Source organism: Babylonia areolata, chromosome 26 (genome assembly GCF_041734735.1).
Source record: "Babylonia areolata isolate BAREFJ2019XMU chromosome 26, ASM4173473v1, whole genome shotgun sequence".
Taxonomy (NCBI): Eukaryota; Metazoa; Mollusca; class Gastropoda; order Neogastropoda; family Buccinidae; genus Babylonia; species Babylonia areolata.
The window spans coordinates 45,615,992-45,640,163 of NC_134901.1; the positions used below are offsets into that span (position 1 = coordinate 45,615,992).

At 46.1% G+C, this 24,172-nt stretch overlaps 1 protein-coding gene across 1 annotated transcript in view; it reads left to right on the top strand.

The window, feature by feature from the left end:
• LOC143300137 (CD109 antigen-like) overlaps positions 1 to 24,172 on the top strand; it is a 63,415-nt gene that overhangs the window by 5,690 nt on the left and 33,553 nt on the right. The window contains exons 5-20 of the mRNA XM_076613673.1: positions 418 to 488; positions 1,179 to 1,233; positions 2,127 to 2,200; positions 4,905 to 4,944; positions 7,286 to 7,373; positions 9,342 to 9,567; positions 9,988 to 10,230; positions 11,367 to 11,549; positions 12,713 to 12,823; positions 13,883 to 13,945; positions 18,115 to 18,303; positions 20,020 to 20,169; positions 20,568 to 20,705; positions 21,816 to 21,864; positions 23,574 to 23,702; positions 23,955 to 24,063. Coding sequence (XP_076469788.1) covers positions 418 to 488; positions 1,179 to 1,233; positions 2,127 to 2,200; positions 4,905 to 4,944; positions 7,286 to 7,373; positions 9,342 to 9,567; positions 9,988 to 10,230; positions 11,367 to 11,549; positions 12,713 to 12,823; positions 13,883 to 13,945; positions 18,115 to 18,303; positions 20,020 to 20,169; positions 20,568 to 20,705; positions 21,816 to 21,864; positions 23,574 to 23,702; positions 23,955 to 24,063 — 1,918 coding nt within the window. The remainder of the gene's footprint in view (positions 1 to 417; positions 489 to 1,178; positions 1,234 to 2,126; positions 2,201 to 4,904; positions 4,945 to 7,285; positions 7,374 to 9,341; positions 9,568 to 9,987; positions 10,231 to 11,366; positions 11,550 to 12,712; positions 12,824 to 13,882; positions 13,946 to 18,114; positions 18,304 to 20,019; positions 20,170 to 20,567; positions 20,706 to 21,815; positions 21,865 to 23,573; positions 23,703 to 23,954; positions 24,064 to 24,172) is intronic.

Genomic DNA, 24,172 nt, shown 5'->3' on the forward strand with positions numbered 1-24,172 from the left:
ATGTGGAATAAGAGTAAACATATGAATGTTTTGAGATTTTTTTCTTTTGTTTCATTTGCGTATGTGAAGGTGCATGAGCATGTTTGTGTTATAAGTTTTTTTGCTGTTGTATCTGATGAATTTTTCAGAGGCTGGTTTTGATGAAAAGAATTTAAGCAGAATATGTCTTGTTTTGAGCGTGAAGTGACATGTTATGAAAAGGATTTAAGCAGAAAATGTCTTGTTTTGAGCGTGAAGTGACGTAGTTATGAAAAGAATTTAAGCAGAAAATGTCTTGTTTTGAGCGTGAAGTGACGTAGTTATGAAAAGAATTTAAGCAGAAAATGTCTTGTTTAGAGCGTGCAGTGACAGTGTTCATTATGAAAAGGATGTATGCAGTGAGGGTCATGTTTTGAGTGTGATGTGATGTGATTGCAGTACACTTCCGAATTGTGCCTATCCAACCTGACCTGATGCCTAACTACGGCAGTATGACAATCTATGTGGAGGTGAGGCATTGTCTTTTGTTTCTGCTGTGTGTGTGTGTGTGTGTGTGTGTGTGTGTGTGCGTGTGTGTGTGTGTGCGTGCGCCTTGAATGTACACACTCACACACCTGTTGACACATAGCTGTGTACAGAGCATGTGGCCGTCACACACTGACAGTCATCACACATAGCTGTGTACAGAGCATGTGGCAGTCACACACTGACAGTCATCACACATAGCTGTGTACAGAGCATGTGGCAGTCACACACTGACAGTCATCACACATAGCTGTGTACAGAGCATGTGGCAGTGTTCAGAGCATGTGGCAGTCACACACTGACAGTCATCACACATAGCTGTGTGCAGAGCATGTGGCAGTCACACACTGACAATCATCACACATAGCTGTGTGCAGAGCATGTGGCAGTCACACACTGACAATCATCACACATAGGTGTGTACAGAGTATGTGGCAGTCACACACTGACATTCATCACACATAGCTGTGTACAGAGCATGTGGCAGTCACACACTGACAGTCATCACACATAGCTGTGTACAGAGCATGTGGCAGTCACACACTGACAGTCATCACACATAGCTGTGTACAGAACATGTGGCAGTCACACACTGACAGTCATCACACATAGCTGTGTACAGAACATGTGGCAGTCACACACTGACAGTCATCATTGTTTTGTTTTTGTTCCAGGACTCCACAGGAATTCCTGTCCGCCGATGGCTGGGACTTCAGACCAACGCAGGAGGTATGATGATGATGATGATAATGATAACAATAATAATAATGATGATAATAATTGTAATAATATTAATGATTATAATAATTATGATGATGATGATGGTGATGTTGATAATGATGAAATATGTGCAGGAGAGTTATGATGATGACAAAGGTATTGACAGTGATAATGATAATAGTGATCTCCCAATCGAGCCACATAATTTTGCGACCTGTTTGAAGACATAATTGGACACAAAACAGAAACGCCAAGGAACCGATAGACAGATAGAAAATGTGAAAAAACTTATCCGTATGAAGTGCACAGGAACAGGTGTCGAGACAGCTCTCACTTTGCTGTTGGCCCTAACGTAAGGTTGGCTTATAAAGGAGATGGACATGAGCTTACAACTTCCTTGCAGAGAATGGGAAAGTGAGGGGTGAAGGAATAGGGACTAGGATGTAAGAGGTGGAAGGGTGTCTATACACCAACACTGAATCCTACAAACAATCCTTCTGTCAGGCTGACAGAGATCTACAAACCATGTCTTTTCTTCGTTTCTCAATAATTCAGAACTGACAAAAATCCACCTTTTTTTTTTTTTTTTTTTTTTAATAAATTTTTTATTATTATTAAATACATTAATGATTCCACAACGGAAACTTAAGAACCTGTTTTGAAGAAAATACAAACTAAACTGAACTCTGGATTGGTTGAAATGATGTGACACAGTCTACAGTTTCACAGTTTGCACGTGCAGCATTCACACCGAAGCATGAACTGTTTACAGGAAACACACGCATGCTCTCTCTGTCTGTCGGTCTGTCTGTCTGTGTCTCTCTCTCCTTCCCTCCCTCTTTCTCCCCTGTCTAAGCCCTAAACTCAGCACAGATTTGACCCTGTACATGTGTGTGTTCCAGGCTTGGTGAGCCAGTCATTTGAACTGTCCGACCAGCCCAACTTTGGCACCTGGAATATCCGTGTGGAAGCCTTTGTGAGTGTTGTCTGTGTTGGTTTGTTTAATGTGTGGAGGCCTTCGTGAGTGTTGTCTGTGTTGGTTTGTTTAATGTGTGGAGGCCTTTGTGAGTGATGTCTGTGTTGGTTTGTTTAATGTGTGGAGGCCTTTGTGAGTGTTGTCTGTGTTGGTTTGTTTAATGTGTGGAAGCCTTTGTGAGTGTTGTCTGTGTTGGTTTGTTTAATCAATGTGTGGAGGCCTTTGTGAGTGATGTCTGTGTTGGTTTGTTTAATGTGTGGAGGCCTTTGTGAGTGCTGTCTGTGTTGGTTTGTTTAATGTGTGGAAGCCTTTGTGAGTGTTGTCTGTGTTGGTTTGTTTAATGTGTGGAAGCCTTTGTGAGTGTTGTCTGTGTTGGTTTGTTGGAGGCCTTTGTGAGTGTTGTCTGTGTTGGTTTGTTTCATGTGTGGAGGCCTTTGTGAGTGTTGTCTGTGTTTAATGTGTGGAGGCCTTTGTGAGTTGTCTGTGTTTGTTTAATGTGTGGAGGCCTTTGTGAGTGCTGTCTGTGTTGGTTTGTTTAATGTGTGGAGGCCTTTGTGAGTTGTCTGTGTTTGTTTAATGTGTGGAGGCCTTTGTGAGTTGTCTGTGTTTGTTTAATGTGTGGAGGCCTTTGTGAGTGCTGTCTGTGTTGGTTTGTTTAATGTGTGGAGGCCTTTGTGAGTGCTTTCTGTGTTGGTTTAATGTGTGGAGGCCTTTGTGAGTGCTGTCTGTGTTGGTTTGTTTAATGTGTGGAGGCCTTTGTGAGTGATGTCTGTGTTGGTTTGTTTAATGTGTGGAGGCCTTTGTGAGTGCTGTCTGTGTTGGTTTGTTTAATGTGTGGAGGCCTTTGTGAGTGATGTCTGTGTTGGTTTGTTTAATGTGTGGAGGCCTTTGTGAGTGCTGTCTGTGTTGGTTTGTTTAATGTGTGGAGGCCTTTGTGAGTGATGTCTGTGTTGGTTTGTTTAATGTGTGGAGGCCTTTGTGAGTGTTGTCTGTGTTGGTTTGTTTAATGTGTGGAGGCCTTTGTGAGTGATGTCTGTGTTGGTTTGTTTAATGTGTGGAGGCCTTTGTGAGTGCTGTCTGTGTTGGTTTGTTTAATGTGTGGAGGCCTTTGTGAGTGCTGTCTGTGTTGGTTTGTGTAATGTGTGGAGGCCTTTGTGAGTGTTGTCTGTGTTGGTTTGTTTCATGTGTGGAGGCCTTTGTGAGTGTTGTCTGTGTTGGTTTGTTTAATCAATGTGTGGAGGCCTTTGTGAGTGTTGTCTGTGTTGGTTTGTTTAATGTGTGGAGGCCTTTGTGAGTGTTGTCTGTGTTGGTTTGTTTAATGTGTGGAGGCCTTTGTGAGTGATGTCTGTGTTGGTTTGTTTAATGTGTGGAGGCCTTTGTGAGTGTTGTCTGTGTTTAATGTGTGGAGGCCTTTGTGAGTGATGTCTGTGTTTGTTTAATGTGTGGAGGCCTTTGTGAGTGATGTCTGTGTTGGTTTGTTTAATATGTGGAGGCCTTTTTGAGTGTTGTCTGTGTTGGTTTGTTTAATGTGTGAGATGAATTGTAATCGGTGTGTGTTCAGGGCAGAGGTGTGTGTGGATGTGTGTGTGTGTGTGTGTGATTTTGTGTGTGTGTGTGTGTATGTGTGTGTGATTGATTAATTGATTGATTGTGTGTGTGTATGTGTGTCTGTGTGTTTCTTGAACTGCTCACTACTTTCCTTAGCGCCTTTCAGACTGGTTACCAAAACTACTCCAGCTGTTTGCACGAAAGCAGGAAATGTCTACACTTATCCATACACATTTTGGGAATGTTTGAGAAATATTTGCACACTCAAACATGAATCTACATGACAGCTCAGTGATCTGGGGGGGAAAAAACGAAAAGGAAAAGAAAGAAAAAAAAACCCAGTCAAACAACGCTGAATGGCTATCATGGAAAACACTTCGGGAAGCAATCCATGCAGGACTGATTGTACTTTTGCTTTCACAAGTTATCTCCCATACAAAATGAAAAGACTGTGGAAAAAAAGAAAAAGAAAAAAAAGAAACCTTTAATTACACATACTTAACCGTGACCCAACTAGTGCAGACTCCGGCAGGGGTCTGACATTCCTGTCCTGTGCAAACTACTATCCGCCTATGCGGAGAAAACGAAAGTACTACGGCCGATAACCTCCCAGAAGTAGGTAACCTCCCCTTTGTCCCCCTGGCTAGCGCCCTCTTTTTCCAGCAGCCATCTCGACACCTGTTCCTGTGCTCTTCATACGGCTAAGTTTTTTCGTATTTTCTGTCTGTCTGTCGATTCTCTGGCATTCTTGTTTGTTGTCAAATTATGTCTCCAACCAGGTCACATAATTATGTAGCTTGATTGGGCGATCGCGCTAAAATTAAGGTGCGATCGCAATCGATTCGCTGACACTCTGGGCCCTCTACTCCTGGCCCTCTCAACAACGCCAACCCGCCGCCTTTAAACAGCAGTATATAGTTTTAATTACACATACTTAACCGTGACCCACTAGTGCAGACTCTGGCAGGGGTCTGACATTCCTGTCCTGTGCAAACTACTATCCGCCTATGCGGAGAAAACGAAAGTAGCTACAGCCGGTAACCTCTCGGAAGTAGGTAATACTTTTGTTGTGGTTGCTTCTTGTTGTGTTTGATTTTGATGTTCTTCCTGATAGTTGTGAGCGTAAGAGATTAACTTTGGTGGCATTCTGTTTCAGGGACATACCTATAGACAGCCTTTTCAAGTGGAAGATTTCTGTGAGTGTGTTTTTGTATGTGCGTGCATGTATATGTGTGTCCATATTTGGATGCTTGTGTGTGGTGGTTGTGTGGATATTATATGAGCATGACGTTGTGCTTGTGCTTATATGCATGCTTGTGTGTGTGATGTGTTGGTGTAAATTTTGGTGGCATTTTTTCAACATATTAATTTGTTTATTATTTACATTTTATTGATTGATCCACATCATGGTGACGTTACTGTGGTGCTGAGCTCAACGTGTGTGTGTGTGTGTGTGTGTGTGTGTGTATAGACATGCACATGTGTGTGTGTTGTTATCAGTGTCAACTCTACTCACCTGGACCAGTGACCATCATGACAATAATTGAATTAAGACTTTTGCTTTTCATCTTTCATGTTGGTCTTTTGGATTGCATAATTGTGTGTGTGTGTGTGTGTGTGTATCCATTTTATCTCATGCTTAAGATGATGTGTTTTTATTGGTTGGTTTGAATTGACAGTGACAGTGATGCTGATGGGTATTGACAGTGACAGTGATGCTGATGGGTATTGACAGAGTGATGCTGATGGGTATTGACACTGACAGTGATGCTGATGGGTATTGACACTGACAGTGATGCTGATGGGTATTGACAGAGTGATGCTGATGGGTATTGACACTGACAGTGATGCTGATGGGTATTGACACTGACAGTGATGCTGATGGGTATTGACACTGACAGTGATGCTGATGGGTATTGACAGAGTGATGCTGATGGGTATTGACACTGACAGTGATGCTGATGGGTATTGACAGAGTGATGCTGATGGGTATTGACAGTGACAGTGATGCTGATGGGTATTGACAGTGAGAGTGATGCTTGTTATGATACATTTTTATTGGTTGGTTTGTTTAGCTGAGCGTTTGACAGTGACTCTACAAAGTTCTATCTTGTCCATCATTGTTGTTGCTTGTACTGCACCACCACTGGCCTGAGGCATGTTTCTTACATGCTAGTTTGGCAAAGTTCTCACAAGAACACGAACAAGTGGAGTGATGGCCTAGAGGTAACGTGTCCGCTTAGGAAGCGAGAGAATCTGAGCGCGCTGGTTTGAATCACGGCTCAGCCGCTGATATTTTCTACCCCTCCACTAGACCTTGAGTGGTGGTTTGGATGCTAGTCAGTTGGATGAGACGATAAACCGAGGTCCCATGTGCAGCATGCACTTGGCGCACGTAAAAGAACCCAGGGCAACAAAAGAGTTGTTCCTGGCAAAATACTGTAGAAAAATCCACTTCGATGGGAAAAACAAATAACACTGCACGCAGGAAAAAAAAAGGGGTGGCACTTTAGTGTAGCGACGCGCTCTCCCTGGGGAGAGCAGCCTGAATTTCACACAGAGAAATCTGTTGTGATAAAAAGAAATACAAATACAACAGATACAAAGACATGCTAGGAAGGAGCCTTTTTTTTTTTTTACCACCTAGCGGTAATAGTGGCAAAGTTCTTGTGACTGAAGACCAGACAGTCTTCAGAGAAACTGCTGCAAGGGAAGGATAAATCCATTTCCCGCCTGGCATTCGTTTCGTTGCGTGTGTACTCCTTGCCTTCACCACTTGCTCTCTCGCCACTAGCATGCAAGAATGTTCATGTTTAACCTTTTGAGCCCTGACCTCCGCTTTACCGGTGGTGGGGGGGGGTGGCATAATGCCTGGCCACCGGTTGAGCGGTGCGTAAACACTTGTGTCGTGTTTTGCTATTGGTTGACTTATATTGAAGAGCCAATCAGAAAAACCATAATATTCTGACGTCAGCGAACGTAGCACCAACATTGCCGTGCCGTTTCACTGTGTTTTGTGCATGTGCTTTGGATAAAAAAGATCAATTTCTACCATGAAGCGTGCAGAGTCTCAACCTGACACGCCTCCTTTGATCAACTGATTCTGCATGCTTGGATTCATTTTCAACATCACTGTCTGTAGCAAAATCATCCAATTTGAATTTCACCTCACTATCAGAGTAATCATTGTCATACTCTACTTCCGATAAATCATCAATCATATCAATTACTTGCTGCATTGTGTACAGTTGTTTTCTCGCACGTTTTGTCCCTGATTTCTGCCCTGACGGGCCAGGTTGAGACTCTGCACGTTTCAAGTGTTTACGCACCGCTCAGCCGGTGGCTGGGCATTATGTCATTTTTCTCTGCCACCGGTAAAGCGGTGGTCAGGGCTCAAAGGGTTTAATACCAATTATTTGCAAATTTTGGCTCAGGAGCTCAGGCAGAAGGGTTAAAATTGCTCAGGGACTCAGGGCTCAAAGGGTTAAGAAACACATATCTGTCTAGTTTATCATTGATGACTTTTGTATGGTTCAGGGGAGCCCCGTTTTGATGTCAACGTGACGGTACCTCCCTACCTGCTGGAGAACTCCACGGACGTCATTCGTGGGGTCATGCTGGCCAAGTGAGTGCTCTCCCCTGGGAGGGCTTTGTCTCCCCTGTTATTGTGCATTGTTTACTGTTTTTCCACCCTTTATTTCATGTTTCATCTTTTTTTTTTACCCTGATCTTTAGTGTGTATCCATGTTGTGTGTGGCATTTCCAGTGCCGTACATAACGGGCTGTAAGGTGGCACCTTTTTCTCTTCTGAAGCATGTGACTTGTAATATGGTGTACCTAGTGTGTGGTTAAAATCTGTTGAAGCACTGTCTTGAATAAAAGCCCTTCAAACCTGGAAGTAGTGAGGAAAACGATGAAACCGTGTGGTGTATCAGAAGAGGAACAGCTGACAAGCAGAACACTAGGGGGAGCAGGGACTGGGTGGGTGGATTCAGGACGGATGGGATGGACAGCACAGTCGTGTGAGCAGATGATGCAGCATGTGAAGACCTTTCTGTCAGGGCCTCCACATCCACTTTGGCTGAGGTGTGGCTGTGGCAGGGACAGTGATCAGGCCATCAGTGCAGGGACAGTGATCAGGCCATCAGTGATCAGGCCATCAGTGCAGGGACAGTGATCAGGCCATCAGTGATCAGGCCATCAGTGCAGGGACAGTGATCAGGCCATCAGTGTAGGGAGAGACAGTGATCAGGTCATCAGTGTAGGGACATTGATCAGGCCATCAGAGACAGTGATCAGACCATCAGTGTAGGGACAGTGATCAGGCCATCAGTGCAGGGACAGTGATCAGGCCATCAGTGCAGGGACAGTGATCAGGCCATCAGTGATCAGGCCATCAGTGCAGGGACAGTGATCAGGCCATCAGGGACAGTGATCAGGCCATCAGTGCAGGGACAGTGATCAGGCCATCAGTGCAGGGACAGTGATCAGGCCATCAGTGACAGTGATCAGGCCATCAGTGCAGGGACAGTGATCAGGCCATCAGTGTAGGGACAGTGATCAGGCCATCAGTGCAGGGACAGTGATCATCAGTGCAGGGACAGTGATCAGGCCATCAGTGTAGGGACAGTGATCAGGCCATCAGTGCAGGGACAGTGATCAGCCATCAGTGCAGGGACAGTGATCAGGCCATCAGTGCAGGGACAGTGATCAGGCCATCAGTGCAGGGACAGTGATCAGCCATCAGTGCAGGGACAGTGATCAGGCCATCAGTGCAGGGACAGTGATCAGGCCATCAGTGATCAGCCATCAGTGATCAGCCATCAGTGCAGGACTTGTTGTACTGAGGAGGAAGGTGGCAGAGCGGTCAAGACAACACGGTGTCTGTGAATGTCTGGGTTTGAATCCCAGTCTCACCCTTGATCCCAACGTTTGACTGGAAAGTCAAACTGAATGTGTTGTAGTCATTTGGAAGAGAGGATAAGCCAAAGTCTTACACATGGCGCATTGAAAAAGAACCCATGGCAGCATAAGTGTTATCCTCTGGCAGAACTCTGTTGAAGAAATCCACTCTAATAGGTGTACAAATATATATGACATGCACTCAAGGCCTAAACACGTTAGGTTATGCTGCTGGTGAGGCATTTGCCTAGCAGATGTGGTGTATGTATGGATTTTGTCAGAATGTGGTCATGACTTCTTGAGATACTGAATCTGAAAACTTGTCTGTCATTTCATTTTGATGTTTGTCTGCTGTGTTATATGTATTGTTGAAATTGGAATTGTTTTTTTTAATTTGAACGATGTATGTTATCATCCAGTGTGTCTTGTCAAAGATGACTTATCAGCGTAGTCAGTAAAATAAACTAAAGCAATTGCAGTCTTGCAAAATACAGTGAAGAACTGCAGATGTTTGCCAGTAAAATAGACCAAAGAATTTCTATAAAAATTCAGTGAAGAACTGATGTTATGTTTGCCAGTAAAATAGAAGTATACCCATAAAATACAGTGAAGAACTGCAGAGATGTTTGCCAGTTAAACAGACAAGAGGACTTCTGTATAGTTCAATTAAGAACTGTTGTGATGTCAACAGTCACACAAGCGGCCGTCCATGCAAGGGCAACGCCACCATCACAGTGTTCTTCCGTCCCCGGGAGAATGTGTGGAACGCCACAGAGGGCTGGAAGAAACCCTACCTGCGAAACTTGATGCCGCACCGTAACCCCAACCTGGGGCCACCTAAGTACAAACCCATCGCCGACATCCCTGTCATGGATTACTACATGTACCTGGAGTACGACTACCAGTTTATCGAATATGTGAGCAACTTTTCTTTAGTGTGTTTGTGAGGCACTTTCTTGTATGTGTATATGAGGCACTTTCATTTGTTTGTGTTTAAGGTATTTTATGTCTATGTGAGGCACTCAGCTGGATTATATTTCACATGATGTGACATTTCCGGTACGACGGGCGTATCAGCTTTGAGTGCCCCAAAGAGAGATTAAAACAGCTGGATTATATTTGACATGATTTGACATTTTCAGTGTGATAGGCTTTGATTTTGAGTACCTCAAAGAGAGATTGAAACACTCGGGGCTGGATTATGTTTGTGCTGGGATTATGTTTGTCATGATGTGTAACATTTTCAGTACGACGGGCGTATCGACTTTGAGTACCCCAAACAGAGATTGAAACACTCACGGCTGGATTATGTTTGTCATGATGTGTAACATTTTCAGTACGACGGGCGTATCGACTTTGAGTACCCCAAAGAGAGGCTGAAGGAGCTGGCACGACGATCGGGAGAGTACGAGTCGCTGATCGACAGCGGTGTGTATTTCTGGCTGAACGTCACAGACTGGTACTCCGGCATGAACCGCACTGGGTGGGCCGGCACCATCATCGCCAGCTCTGACATTCTCCTGAAGTGGGTCGGGGAGCCTGTGAGGACCTTCAAGCCGAGGTCCACCGTCAAGGTCCAGGTCAGTGCGGGAGAAAGGAATGCAGGAGGGGAGGGGGGGGAGGTCATATTCTTTGTGGTGGGGGGGGATGGAGGGATGTTTGTGTGTGTGTGTGTGTGTGTGTAAAATGGCCCAGAAACATTACAAAGGAAGCATGTACACTGCTGTTACCCAAGTGGCAGTGATGTGTGTTAATCATGTGTGTGTGTGTTTGTGTGTGTGTGTGTGCGGGTGTATATCTGTGTGTGTGTGTGTGCGGGTGTATATCTGTGTGTGTGTGTGTGTGAGGGTGTATATCTGTGTGTGTGTGTGTGCGGGTGTGTGTGTATCTGTATGTGTGTGTGTGTATCTGTATGTGTGTGTATGGTGTGTGTGTGTGTGTGTGTGTAAATATCTGTGTGTGTGTTTGTGTGAGGGTGTATAACTGTGTGTGTGTGTGTGTGTAAGTTTCAGTTTCACTTTCACTTTCTCAAGGAGGCGTCACTGCGTTCGGACAAATCCATACACGCTACACCACATCTGTTGAGCAGATGCCTGACCAGCAGCATAACCCAACGCGCTTAGTCAGGCCTTGAGTGCATGCTTACATATTTGTGTACCTATGAAGGTGGATTTCATTTTTACGTAATTTCGCCAGAGAACAACACTCTCGTTGCCATGGGTTCTTTTTCAGTGCGCCAAGTGCGTGCTGCACACGGGACCTCGGTTTATCGTCTCATCCGAAAGACTAGACGCTCAGTTTGATTTTCCAGTCAAACTTAGGAGAAAGGGCGAGAGCGGGATTCGAACCCACACCCTCACGGACTCTCTGTATTGGCAGCTGAGCGTCTTAACCATTCTGCCACCTTCCTCCTAAATGGTGTGTGTAAATGAAGTGTCAGATGGCCCAGAAACATAAGAGAGAAAGTAGGGATCAAAGCATCTCCTGGGAGATTGCTCTTTGCCGTGGTATACTGCAGTGACAGTGATGTGTGTTAGTCATGTGTACAAGTAGTGTGTAAAATGGCCGAGAAGCATTATAAAGGATATAAACACCTCCTACATGGTATACTGCTGTTCGCCAGCTGGCAGTGTGGTGTGTGTTAATCATGTGTGTGTGTGTGTGTGTAAAAGCAATGATGAAAGCACCACCCACACGGTACACTGCTGTCCACCAGGTGGCGGTGATGCGTGCGGACGGCACCCCGGTGAAAGACCCCAAGGCGCGGGTGACGGTGAAGGAGGAGATAAGCAGCAGTGCCATGGGGGGCAGCACCGGCTCTCAGACACGCTCCCCCGTCAACGGCATCGTGGAGTTTGAAATCTACGTGCACTCGGAGGCGGACTCCCTCAAACTGACGGTCTGTGGTGTTTGTGGGGCGTTGTGAAGGGAGTGGAAATTTGTGTGTGAGTGTGTGTGTGTGCGTGTTTGTGTTTTGGTGTGCGTGTTTGTGTTTTGGTGTGTGTGTTTGTGTTTTAGTGTGTGTGTTTTAGTGTGTGTGTTTTAGTGTGTGTGTGCGTGTGTGTATGTGTTTGTATGTGGTGTGTGTGTGTGTGTGAGTTGTGTATGTGTGTGTGTTGTGTGTGTGAGTGTATGTGTTTGTGTTTCAGCATGTGTGTGTGTGCATGTATGTGTGTGTGTGTTTTTGTGTATATGTTCGTGAGTACATGTGTGTGCATGCATGCATGTTTGTGAGTTTTTGTGCATGTGTTTGTGTGTATGGTGGCTGTGTCTTTGTCTCACTGTTTTCATTCTCTGTCTCTGTGTGTGTGTATGGTGGCTGTGTCTTTGTCTCACTGTTTTCATTCTCTGTCTCTCTGTGTGTGTATGGTGGCTGTGTCTTTGTCTCACTGTTTTCATTCTCTGTCTCTGTGTGTGTGTATGGTGGCTGTGTCTTTGTCTCACTGTTTTCATTCTCTGTCTGTGTGTGTATGGTGGCTGTGTCTTTGTCTCACTGTTCTCATTCTCTGTCTCTGTGTGTGTGTATGGTGGCTGTGTCTTTGTCTCACTGTTTTCATTCTCTGTCTCTCTGTGTGTGTATGGTGGCTGTGTCTTTGTCTCACTGTTTTCATTCTCTGTCTGTGTGTGTATGGTGGCTGTGTCTTTGTCTCACTGTTTTCATTCTCTGTCTCTGTGTGTGTGTATGGTGGCTGTGTCTTTGTCTCACTGTTTTCATTCTCTGTCTCTGTGTGTGTATGGTGGCTGTGTCTTTGTCTCACTCTGTTCTCATTCTCTGTCTCTCTGTGTGTGTATGGTGGCTGTGTCTTTGTCTCACTGTTTTCATTCTCTGTCTGTGTGTGTATGGTGGCTGTGTCTTTGTCTCACTGTTTTCATTCTCTGTCTCTGTGTGTGTGTATGGTGGCTGTGTCTTTGTCTCACTGTTTTCATTCTCTGTCTCTGTGTGTGTGTATGGTGGCTGTGTCTTTGTCTCACTGTTTTCATTCTCTGTCTCTGTGTGTGTGTCCAAGTTTCATGCTGTGAGCAGCGCGGTGTCTGACGTGTCCATGCCCCTCACTGTTGCAGGCATCGTACCCCACTGACATGCGAACGAAGTCGATAGAGATGAGAGCCTCGCGTTACTACTCCCCCTCCGACAGTTACATCACCATCATGACCTCCACCGACCACCCCAAGGTCAGTGGCCTTCACCTTTCTGGGTCAACGCTCTGGGAGGAAAAGTATAAGTCAGTCGTGTCAGACTGTTACTGTCAGAACCCCATCTGCTGTCTGTCCATCTGTCTGGACTACAGTTTGGTTATTGTGGAGAGTGTCTTGCCCAAGGTTCCCCCCCACTGTCTTGGCCAAGATGGCGTTAGGACAGTTTGCATTGGGTCTGAACGTGTATAACATATCATTTCATCATTTGTGTTATGTTTTAATCATGTTTATTGGTGTGTTTTTTTTGTTTTTTTTGACGGGCGCAATAGCCGAGTGGTTAAAGCGTTTGACTGTCAATCTGAGGGTCCCGGGTTTGAATCACAGTGACGGCGCCTGGTGGGTAAAGGGTGGAGATTTTTACGATCTCCGAGGTCAACATATGTGCAGACTTTCTAGTGCCTGAACCCCCTTCGTGTGTATATGCAAGCAGAAGATCAAATACGCACGTTAAATATCCTGTAATCCATGTTAATCCATGTCAGCGTTCCTTGGGTTATGGAAACAAGTACATACCCAGCATGCACACCCCCAAAAACGGAGTATGGCTGACTACATGGCGGGGTAAAAACGGTCATACACGTAAAAGCCCACTCGTGTGCATACGAGTGAACGCAGAAGAAGAAGAAGGTGTGTTTTTTTTAAAGACCTGTTCCTGTGTAGAGTTTTATCTTGTTTTATGTCTGTGGTATAAACTTGAGTAAGACATTTGTTTTGTCTGTTGTTGAACTTATGTGTGTGTGTCAAACTTTTATCGTCAGGTGTTCCTGAGAAAAACTGGTTCTTGTTGTGAAGCCAAAAGTGGGGGAATGAGTGGAATTTCCACATTAGAGACAGAACTGCTGTGTGTATAAGGGTGTTGTTTCAGTTGTTTTGGGTAAATAGTCATCCATGTTCTTGCTCAACACAGACAGTGAGTGAGTGTTGTAATTTAATCAACAACAGACTTGTTCATATGTAAATGTATTGTATTGTTTTGAAATGTTGTGTTGTGAACAATGTGTTTACCTGTGTCAATGGTGTGAGGAATAATTCCAGGTGAACGAGTACATGATCTTCCACGTCCAGACCAGCCACTTCATCCCCCGCATATTCTACCAGGTCAGTGTTGTGGTTCATTTAATTTGTTTGCCTTCTGCTTATTTTCCTCGTTTTAATGTCTTAACTTATTTGTTTTATTATATGATGATAATAATAATAATAATGGTATTTATATAGCACTGAATCTTGCGCAGAGACAAATCAAAGTGCTCCAGTCATTCGCACGCATGCATAACTCTAAAACTGTAGAAACTCAAGACAAGGAAGGGCAGGCAAGGGAGGCTGTTTTGGGAAGAGGTGGGTTTTAAGGCCAGACTTGAAAGAGCTGAGTGTGGAGCTTGACGAAGTGAAAGAGGAAATTCATTCCAATCGCAAGGTCCAGAGACAGAGAAAGAACGGTGGCCAACAGATGATATTTTACATACCGTCAGTCAGGCCTGAGAGATACAGACACCTGCAGTGTTGGTCAGGAAATTTGAGCACCACTCCCAAAGGCACATCCATGAAGTGGATTATCCTTCACTTTGTGGGTGTGTTCTTTCCATTGTAGCCCATAGTATCCTGGACTGTATGGGTGCATTCTTTCCATTGTAGCCCATAGTATCCTGGACTGTATGGGTGCATTCTTTCCGTTGTAGCCCATAGTATCCTTCACTGTGTTGGTGCGTTCTTTGCATTGTAGCCCATAGTATCCTTCACTGTGTTGGTGCGTTCTTTCCATTGTAGCCCATAGTATCCTGGACTGTGTGGGTGCGTTCTTTCCATTGTAGCCCATAGTATCCTGGACTGTGTGGGTGCGTTCTTTCCATTGTAGCCCATAGTATCCTTCACTGTGTTGGTGCGTTCTTTCCATTGTAGCCCATAGTATCCTTAACTGTGTTGGTGCGTTCTTTCCATTGTAGCCCATAGTATCCTGGACTGTGTGGGTGTGTTCTTTGCATTGTAGCCCATAGTATCCTTCACTGTGTGGGTGCGTTCTTTCCATTGTAGCCCACAGTATCCTGGACTGTGTGGGTGCGTTCTTTCCATTGTAGCCCATAGTATCCTGGACTGTGTGGGTGCGTTCTTTCTGTTGTAGCCCATAGTATCCTGGACTGTGTGGGTGCCTTCTTTCCATTGTAGCCCATAGTATCCTGACTGTGTGGGTGCGTTCTTTCCATTGTAGCCCACAGTATCCTGACTGTGTGGGTGCGTTCTTTCCATTGTAGCCCACAGTATCCTGGACTGTGTGGGTGCGTTCTTTCCATTGTAGCCCACAGTATCCTGGACTGTGTGGGTGCGTTCTTTCCATTGTAGCCCACAGTATCCTTCACTGTGTTGGTGCGTTCTTTCGATTGTAGCCCATAGTATCCTTCACTGTGTTGGTGCGTTCTTTCCATTGTAGCCCATAGTATCCTGGACTGTGTGGGTGCGTTCTTTCCATTGTAGCCCATAGTATCCTGGACTGTGTGGGTGTGTTCCTTCCATTGTAGCCCATAGTATCCTTCACTGTGTTGGTGCGTTCTTTCCATTGTAGCCCATAGTATCCTTAACTGTGTTGGTGCGTTCTTTCCATTGTAGCCCATAGTATCCTGGACTGTGTGGGTGTGTTCTTTACATTGTAGCCCATAGTATCCTTCACTGTGTGGGTGCGTTCTTTCCATTGTAGCCCACAGTATCCTGGACTGTGTGGGTGCGTTCTTTCCATTGTAGCCCATAGTATCCTGGACTGTGTGGGTGCGTTCTTTCTGTTGTAGCCCATAGTATCCTGGACTGTGTGGGTGCGTTCTTTCCATTGTAGCCCACAGTATCCTGGACTGTGTGGGTGCGTTCTTTCCATTGTAGCCCACAGTATCCTGGACTGTGTGGGTGTGTTCTTTCCATTGTAGCCCATAGTATCCTTCACTGTGTTGGTGCGTTCTTTCTATTGTAGCCCATAGTATCCTGGACTGTGTGGGTGCGTTCTTTCCATTGTAGCCCATAGTATCCTGGACTGTGTGGGTGCGTTCTTTCCATTGTAGCCCATAGTATCCTTCACTGTGTGGGTGCGTTCTTTCCATTGTAGCCCATAGTATCCTGGACTGTGTGGGTGTGTTCCTTCCATTGTAGCCCATAGTATCCTTCACTGTGTTGGTGCGTTCTTTCCATTGTAGCCCATAGTATCCTGGACTGTGTGGGTGCGTTCTTTCCATTGTAGCCCATAGTATCCTTCACTGTGTGGGTGCGTTCTTTCCATTGTAGCCCATAGTATCCTGGACTGTGTGGGTGCGTTCTTTCCATTGTAGCCCATAGTATCCTGGACTGTGTGGGTGCGTTCTTTCCATTGTAGCCCATAGTATCCTTCACTGTGTGGGTGCGTTCTTTCCATTGTAGCCCATAGTATCCTGGACTGTGTGGGTGCGTTCTTTCCATTGTAGCCCATAGTATCCTTCACTGTGTGGGTGCGTTCTTTCCATTGTAGCCGATAGTATCCTGGACTGTGTGGGTGCGTTCTTTCCATTGTAGCCCATAGTATCCTTCACTGTGTGGGTGCGTTCTTTCCATTGTAGCCCATTGTATCCTGGACTGTGTGGGTGTGTTCTTTCCATTGTAGCCCACAGTATCCTGGACTGTGTGGGTGCGTTCTTTCCATTGTAGCCCAAAGTATCCTTCACTGTGTGGGTGCGTTCTTTCCATTGTAGCCCACAGTATCCTGGACTGTGTGGGTGCGTTCTTTCCATTGTAGCCCATAGTATCCTGGACTGTGTGGGTGCGTTCTTTCGATTGTAGCCCATAGTATCCTTCACTGTGTTGGTGCGTTCTTTCCATTGTAGCCCATAGTATCCTGGACTGTGTGGGTGCGTTCTTTCCATTGTAGCCCATAGTATCCTTCACTGTGTGGGTGCGTTCTTTCCATTGTAGCCCATAGTATCCTGGACTGTGTGGGTGCCTTCTTTCCATTGTAGCCCATAGTATCCTGACTGTGTGGGTGCGTTCTTTCCATTGTAGCCCACAGTATCATGGACTGTGTGGGTGCGTTCTTTCCATTGTAGCCCATAGTATCCTGGACTGTGTGGGTGCGTTCTTTCCATTGTAGCCCATAGTATCCTGGACTGTGTGGGTGCGTTCTTTCCATTGTAGCCCATAGTATCCTTCACTGTGTGGGTGCGTTCTTTCCATTGTAGCCCATAGTATCCTGGACTGTGTGGGTGCGTTCTTTCCATTGTAGCCCATAGTATCCTTGACTGTGTGGGTGCGTTCTTTCCATTGTAGCCCATTGTATCCTGGACTGTGTGGGTGTGTTCTTTCCATTGTAGCCCATAGTATCCTTCACTGTGTGGGTGCATTTTTTCCATTGTAGCCCAAAGTATCCTGGACTGTGTGGGTGCATTCTTTCCATTGTAGCCTATAGTATCCTTCACTGTGTGGGTGCATTCTTTCCATTGTAGCCCACAGTATCCTGGACTGTGTGGGTGCGTTCTTTCCATTGTAGCCCAAAGTATCCTGGACTGTGTGGGTGCATTCTTTCCATTGTAGCCCATTGTATCCTGGACTGTGTGGGTGTGTTCTTTCCATTGTAGCCCATAGTATCCTGGACTTTGTGGGTGCGTTCTTTCCATTGTAGCCCACAGTATCCTGGACTGTGTGGGTGCCTTCTTTCCATTGTAGCCCATAGTATCCTGGACTGTGTGGGTGTGTTCTTTCCATTGTAGCCCATAGTATCCTGGACTGTGTGGGTGCGTTCTTTCCATTGTAGCCCACAGTACACTCAGCTTGGGTTGGGGTTGGCCACATGGAAAAAAAACCCAACACCCAACCACCTCTGGTGGGACTTGGAACATGTACTGTACCAGATTCAGTTCATGATGCTAACCACTGAATCTGATGATATTTTCAGGGCTTCATGTGTGCTTTTTTTGATGGTGGATGTCACAACTAACACTGACTCTGACACTGACAAAAGTTGAATTGTGAGGTCATTGGCCAGTACACAACTTCTTCATAGTTGTGTCATTAAGGTGCCTTTCAAAATGGTCAATTCAGTTCAGTTTAGTTGCTCAGGGAGGTGTCACTGTGTTCGCACAAATCCATATATGCTACACCACTTCTGCTGAGCAGATGCCTGACCAGCATCGTAACCTAACGGACTTTGGCTTGGGGAATACATAAATAAAATGAAATGAAATAAAATACAAAGCATGGTGAAGAAAGTCCAACAGAAGAAAGTGAGGATGATGACTACTTTCCCCCTACACACTGTGGCTGTTCAGGTGGTGGCTCAGGGGAACATCATCATTGGCGACGAAATCGAGATGACCTCAAAGCAGAAGACGTTTGCAGTGGCGCTGTCAAGGGAGATGATTCCCACAGCCCGCCTGGTTGTCTTCTATCTGCGGCAGCCTGAGGAAGTTGTCACTGACGTCCTCAACTTCTTCGTCAACGGAACGCGCCAGAATCAGGCAAGTGGAATGACGCAACTGGATGTTACAGTAAAGGATGGTCTTTCTTGAGTTTATACAACATGGTGTTAAGACATAGGATGATTTTCATTTAGTTTACGTATCAGTGCATTATGATGATTGACCATTTTCCTGTTATAACTGATGAATTTAAATAGTGGGTGTGTGATGTGATGTGTTGATTCAGTGTATTTATTTTGTGATTTATTTATGCATTTAAACAGCTTGTGGAACAACAAAGGCATCAGGCTCGGCACCAGAATCAAAACCTACAGAGCTGTTGTGCTGACCACCTTGTTGTACTGCTGTGAAACATGGATGACGTATCGCTGTCACATTCAACAACTTGAGCAGTTTCACCAGAGATGCCTATGAAAGATCCTCGGCATAAAGTGGCAAGACAGGGTCTCCAACCTCCAGGTCCTAGAGAGGAGTGGCCTGCCCAGCATCGAAAGCCTGCTAATTCAGTGCCAGCTATGCTGGACAGGACACGTTGTCCGCATGACAGACAGCAGGATCCCGAAGATGCTTTTATATGGCCAGCTGAAGGAAGGCTACCGCAAACTTGGAAGACCCTGCAAGTGCTTCAAGGACATCTTGAAGACAAACCTCAAAGCCTGTGACATAGACATCGCTTCCTGGGAAACCGATGCCCTTGACCGCTCTCGCTGGAGGATGCTGTGCTCTAGTGGCATAAAGACGTTTGAAAACAAGAGAACGCTGGCCATTAAGGAGAAACGTGAGCGAAGGAAGCAGGGCTCAACTTCTGGAGATGTTTTCCCTTGCAATACCTGTGGGAAGTGCTGTGCATCCAGAATCGGCCTCTTCTCCCATATGAGGACACACACCGACAGATAAGCCTGCCTGCCTACTCATCCGTCGGACTGACAGGAGACTCCATCATCAAAGGATGATCTTTCTTGAGTTTATACAACATGGTGTTAAGACATAGGATGATCTTCATTTAGTTTACGTATCAGTGCATTATGCTGATTGACCATTTTCATGTTATAACTGATGATTTTAAATAGTGGGTGTGTGATGTGACGTGTTGATTCAGTGTATTTAGTTCGTGATTTATTTATGCATTTAAACAGCTTGTCTTCTTAACTGATTCATAAGATAACACATCTGCAGGTCTCTTTTATAACATGATACTTCACATTGTGGTCCAAAGTTGTGATGGGTGTGTAGAGAATTTGGTTTGAGCAAAGTGATGTAGAGAGAATATGACATATACAGCTGATTGAACAGCTCTGTGCGTGTGTGTGTGTGCATGTGTGTGTGTGCATGTGTGTGTGTGCATGTGTGTGTGTGCATGTGTATGTGTGCGTGCATACATGCGTGTGTTTGTTTGTGTGTGTGTGTGTGTACATGAATGTGTGTGTGTGTGTGTGTGTGTACACAAACATGTGTATGTGTGTGTCTGTAACACCAGGTAAAGTTGGGCATCAGCTGGGAGAAGAACATGATGAAAATGATGATGTAATGATGATGATGGTGATGACGGCGGTGTTGTGCTGACGACAGGTAAAGCTGGGCATCAACCGAGGCAAGGACTTGATGATGAAAATGATAATAATGATGATGATGGTGATGACGGTGGTGGTGTGCTGACGACAGGTCAAGCTGGGTATCAACCGAGGCAAGGACTTGATGATGAAAATGATAATAATGATGATGATGGTGATGATGGTGGTGTTGTGCTGACGACAGGTCAAGCTGGGCATCAACCGCGGGAAGGACTTCACCCGAGACACGGTGGAGTTCAACGCGGAGGCCGACCCAGGGTCCTACGTGGCCTTCAGTGGAATGCTGCTGGATCTCTACAACAGGGGAATGAATGATGGCATCACTGAGAACAAGGTTGTTTCCCTTTGTGTGTGTTTGTCACAACACTGCAGTGTGAAGTGCAGCAGTACCTGTAACTTGTTCAGTACAATGTAGTGGTACTCATAACTTGTACGATAAATGGCAGCAGTACTTATTGTTTGTACAGTACATTATGCAGTTTTTTTGGGTTTTTTTCACTTGTGCTATGTAATGCAACAGTACTTGCTCTTGTGACTTTTGTAGTGCAGTGCTGTGGTACTTATTAGATTGGATGATTTCAGTAGATAGAGGAATTGGTGACCAATGATTGGCTGATTTCAGTTGATTGAAGAACTGGTGATCTCTGATTGGATGATTTGAGACCTGGCGACCTATCACTGGGTGATTTTAGTTGATTGACCGACTGGTGACCTATGATTGGCTGATTTCAGTTGATTGACGAACTGGTGACCTATGACCTGCCAGCCAACAGCACGTACCGTCACCTGTGGCGCATCAGTGACACAGACTATGAGTACAAGTTCTTCCACGGCTCTGACTATGGGATAGACGCCAACACCAGTTTTCATGTGAGCTGCTCGTGTGTGAGCTTGTGAGCATGTGTGTGTGCGTGCGCATGCATGAGTTTGTGCGTGAATGCTCGAAGCTGGTTGTTTGGAAGAGTTTTTGGTGAGGAATTTCTGTGTGTCTGCGGGCATTCACTCTGTGTGTGTTTATAGTTTGTTGTTTAGTGTTGAAAATGGAAGGGGTGTGTGATGTGGTGTGTCAGTGGGTGTGTGATGTGGTGTGTCAGTGGGTGTGTGATGTGGTGTGTCAGTGGGTGTGTGATGTGGTGTGTCAGTGGGTGTGTGATGTGGTGTGTCAGCGGGTGTGTGATGTGGTGTGTCAGCGGGTGTGTGATGTGGTGTGTCAGTGGGTGTGTGATGTGGTGTGTCAGTGGGTGTGTGATGTGGTGTGTCAGTGGGGGTGTGTGATGTGGTGTGTCAGTGGGGGTGTGTGATGTGGTGTGTCAGTGGGTGTGTGATGTGGTGTGTCAGTGGGTGTGTGATGTGGTGTGTCAGTGGGTGTGTGCAGCGAAGTGAGGAAGAAGTCTGAATAGATATAATTGACTGACACCCTGAAAGGCAAGCTCAGTCAGTCCTGGTTAACAGTCCTGTGCTGACGAGCATGGAGGTGAGCAGCAGTAATGGGGTTCTTCTTCTTCTGCGTTCGTGGGCTGCAACTCCCATGTTCACTCGTATGTACACGAGTGGGCTTTTACGTGTATGACCGTTTTTACCCCGCCATGTAGGCAGCAATACTCCGTTTTCAGGGGTGTGCATGCTGGGTACGTTCTTATTTCCATAACCCACCGAACGCTGACATGGATTACGGGATCTTTAACATGCGTATTTGATCTTCTGCTTGCATATACACACGAAGGGGGTTCAGGCACTAGCAAGTCTGCACGTATGTTGACCTGGGAGATCGGAAAAATCTCCACCCTTCACCCACCAGGCGCCGTCACTGTGATTCGAACCCGGGACCCTCAGATTGACAATCCAACGCTTTAACCACTTGGCTATTGCGCCTGTCAGTAAAGGGGTTAAAGCCAAGGTTTTTGCACACAGTGTGTGCTGGAAGAGGCGATGTGACAGTGTAGCATGGTGTGTGTGGCTGACGTCTGGCTTTGTTTTCAGTCTGCAGGGCTGCTGATTCTGACTGACGCTGCACTGACCCGAGTTCGCAGTAAGTCCTCTGTGTTTGTCGCCACACTGCACTGCAGCCTCTCTCGTCACGCACACACACCCCACCCCCTGCCAACACACAGTTCCACCCACACACACACACACATGCACTCACAAGCACACGCATGCATGCACACACATATGGACATGCACACACACACATACAAACTCACATCCACACACCCCCATCACCACCACCCCACCCCCCATTCCCGTCCCCACATACACACCACATCCACATCCCCACAACCCCTAACACACACACACACCCACACACATCTACATGCACATACATACGCACGCACGCACGCATGCACAGAGTCATGCACACACACACACAGGCACACATGCACGCATGCAAAGCTGATCACTTTACTGAACACTTCATCCCAACAGACGGAGAGTTGTGCTACCCTGAAGAGGATCACATACACACACACACACACACACATACACCCACACACACACACACACACACACACATACACACACACACACATACACACACACACACACACACATGTACACGCACATGTACACACACACTCATGCACACATGCATGTCCCCACATACGTAACCCCCACCCCCGTCCCCCAAACACACACACACACACAGAAACACACACACACACACATACATGTACACACACACTCATGCACGCATGCACGTCCCCACATCCGTAACCTTCACCCCCTCCCCCAAGCACACACACACTCACAGAAACACACACACACACACACACACACTCACAGAAACACACACACACACACACACACAGAAACACACACACACACACACACACACTCACAGAAACACACACACACACACACACACACACTCACAGAAACACACACACACACACACACACACTCACAGAAACACACACACACACACACACTCACAGAAACACACACACACACACACACACTCACAGAAACACACACACACACACACACACTCACAGAAACACACACACACACACACACACTCACAGAAACACACACACACACACACACACTCACAGAAACACACACACACACTCACAGAAACACACACACACACTCACAGAAACACACACACACACACACACACACTCACAGAAACACACACACACACTCACAGAAACACACACACACACTCACAGAAACACACACACACACTCACAGAAACACACACACACACTCACAGAAACACACACACACACACACACACACTCACAGAAACACACACACACACACACACACTCACAGAAACACACACACACACACACACACACTCACAGAAACACACACACACACACACACACTCACAGAAACACACACACACACACACACACACACTCACAGAAACACACACACACACACACACACACACACACACAAAGCTGATGACTTTACTGCACACTACATGCCAACAGATGGAGAGTTGTGCAACCCTGAAGAGGAACACACACACACACACCCATCCACCCACCCACCCACCCACAGAGGCACACACACACACACACACACACACACACACACACACAAAGCTGATGACTTTACTGCACACTACATGCCAACAGATGGAGAGTTGTGCAACCCTGAAGAGGAACACACACACACACACCCATCCACCCACCCACCCACCCACAGAGGCGCACACACACACACACACACACACACACACACAAAGCTGATGACGTTCACTGAACGCTGATGTGCCGACAGATGGAGAGCTGTGCAAACCAGAAGAAGACCAGTACCCGTGCTTCACTGGGGAGGGCCAGTGTTACTCCATGTCGCAGCGCTGTAACGGAGAGTACGACGCCTGCACGGACGGAGCTGACGAGTTTGGCTGTGAGTGATGCCCCTTGGGTTTGTCTTCTTTGGCTTGTGAGTTTTGAATAGCTTCATTTATTTACATAACTGCGTTGAGTGATGTCGGATTTATCGGGTACATGTTTTGTACGTATTTGATTCCAAGGGTGTCTGTTGAAATGCGCACACTTGTTTTGATACAATACAATACATTGCCCATCTGCTTTGATACATAACATATTGATAACGACCAGTGGTGTAGGGGTGACGACACAGGTGTGCTGTGTGCAGGTGATGACATGGATGACAGCATGAAACACGTCTCTGCCATGGACCGCGTCAGTCGAGTCATGCGTTTCTATGACAACAGCTCCTGGGCGTGGCAGGAGATCTTTGTCAAGTGAGTTTTGTCAGTGTGTTGTGTAGTGTAGTGTGCAGTCATGTGTGGTGCGTAGTTGTGTGTGAGTGTGACCTACTGTGTGTATTTTTTAGGTGTTTGAGTTATTCAG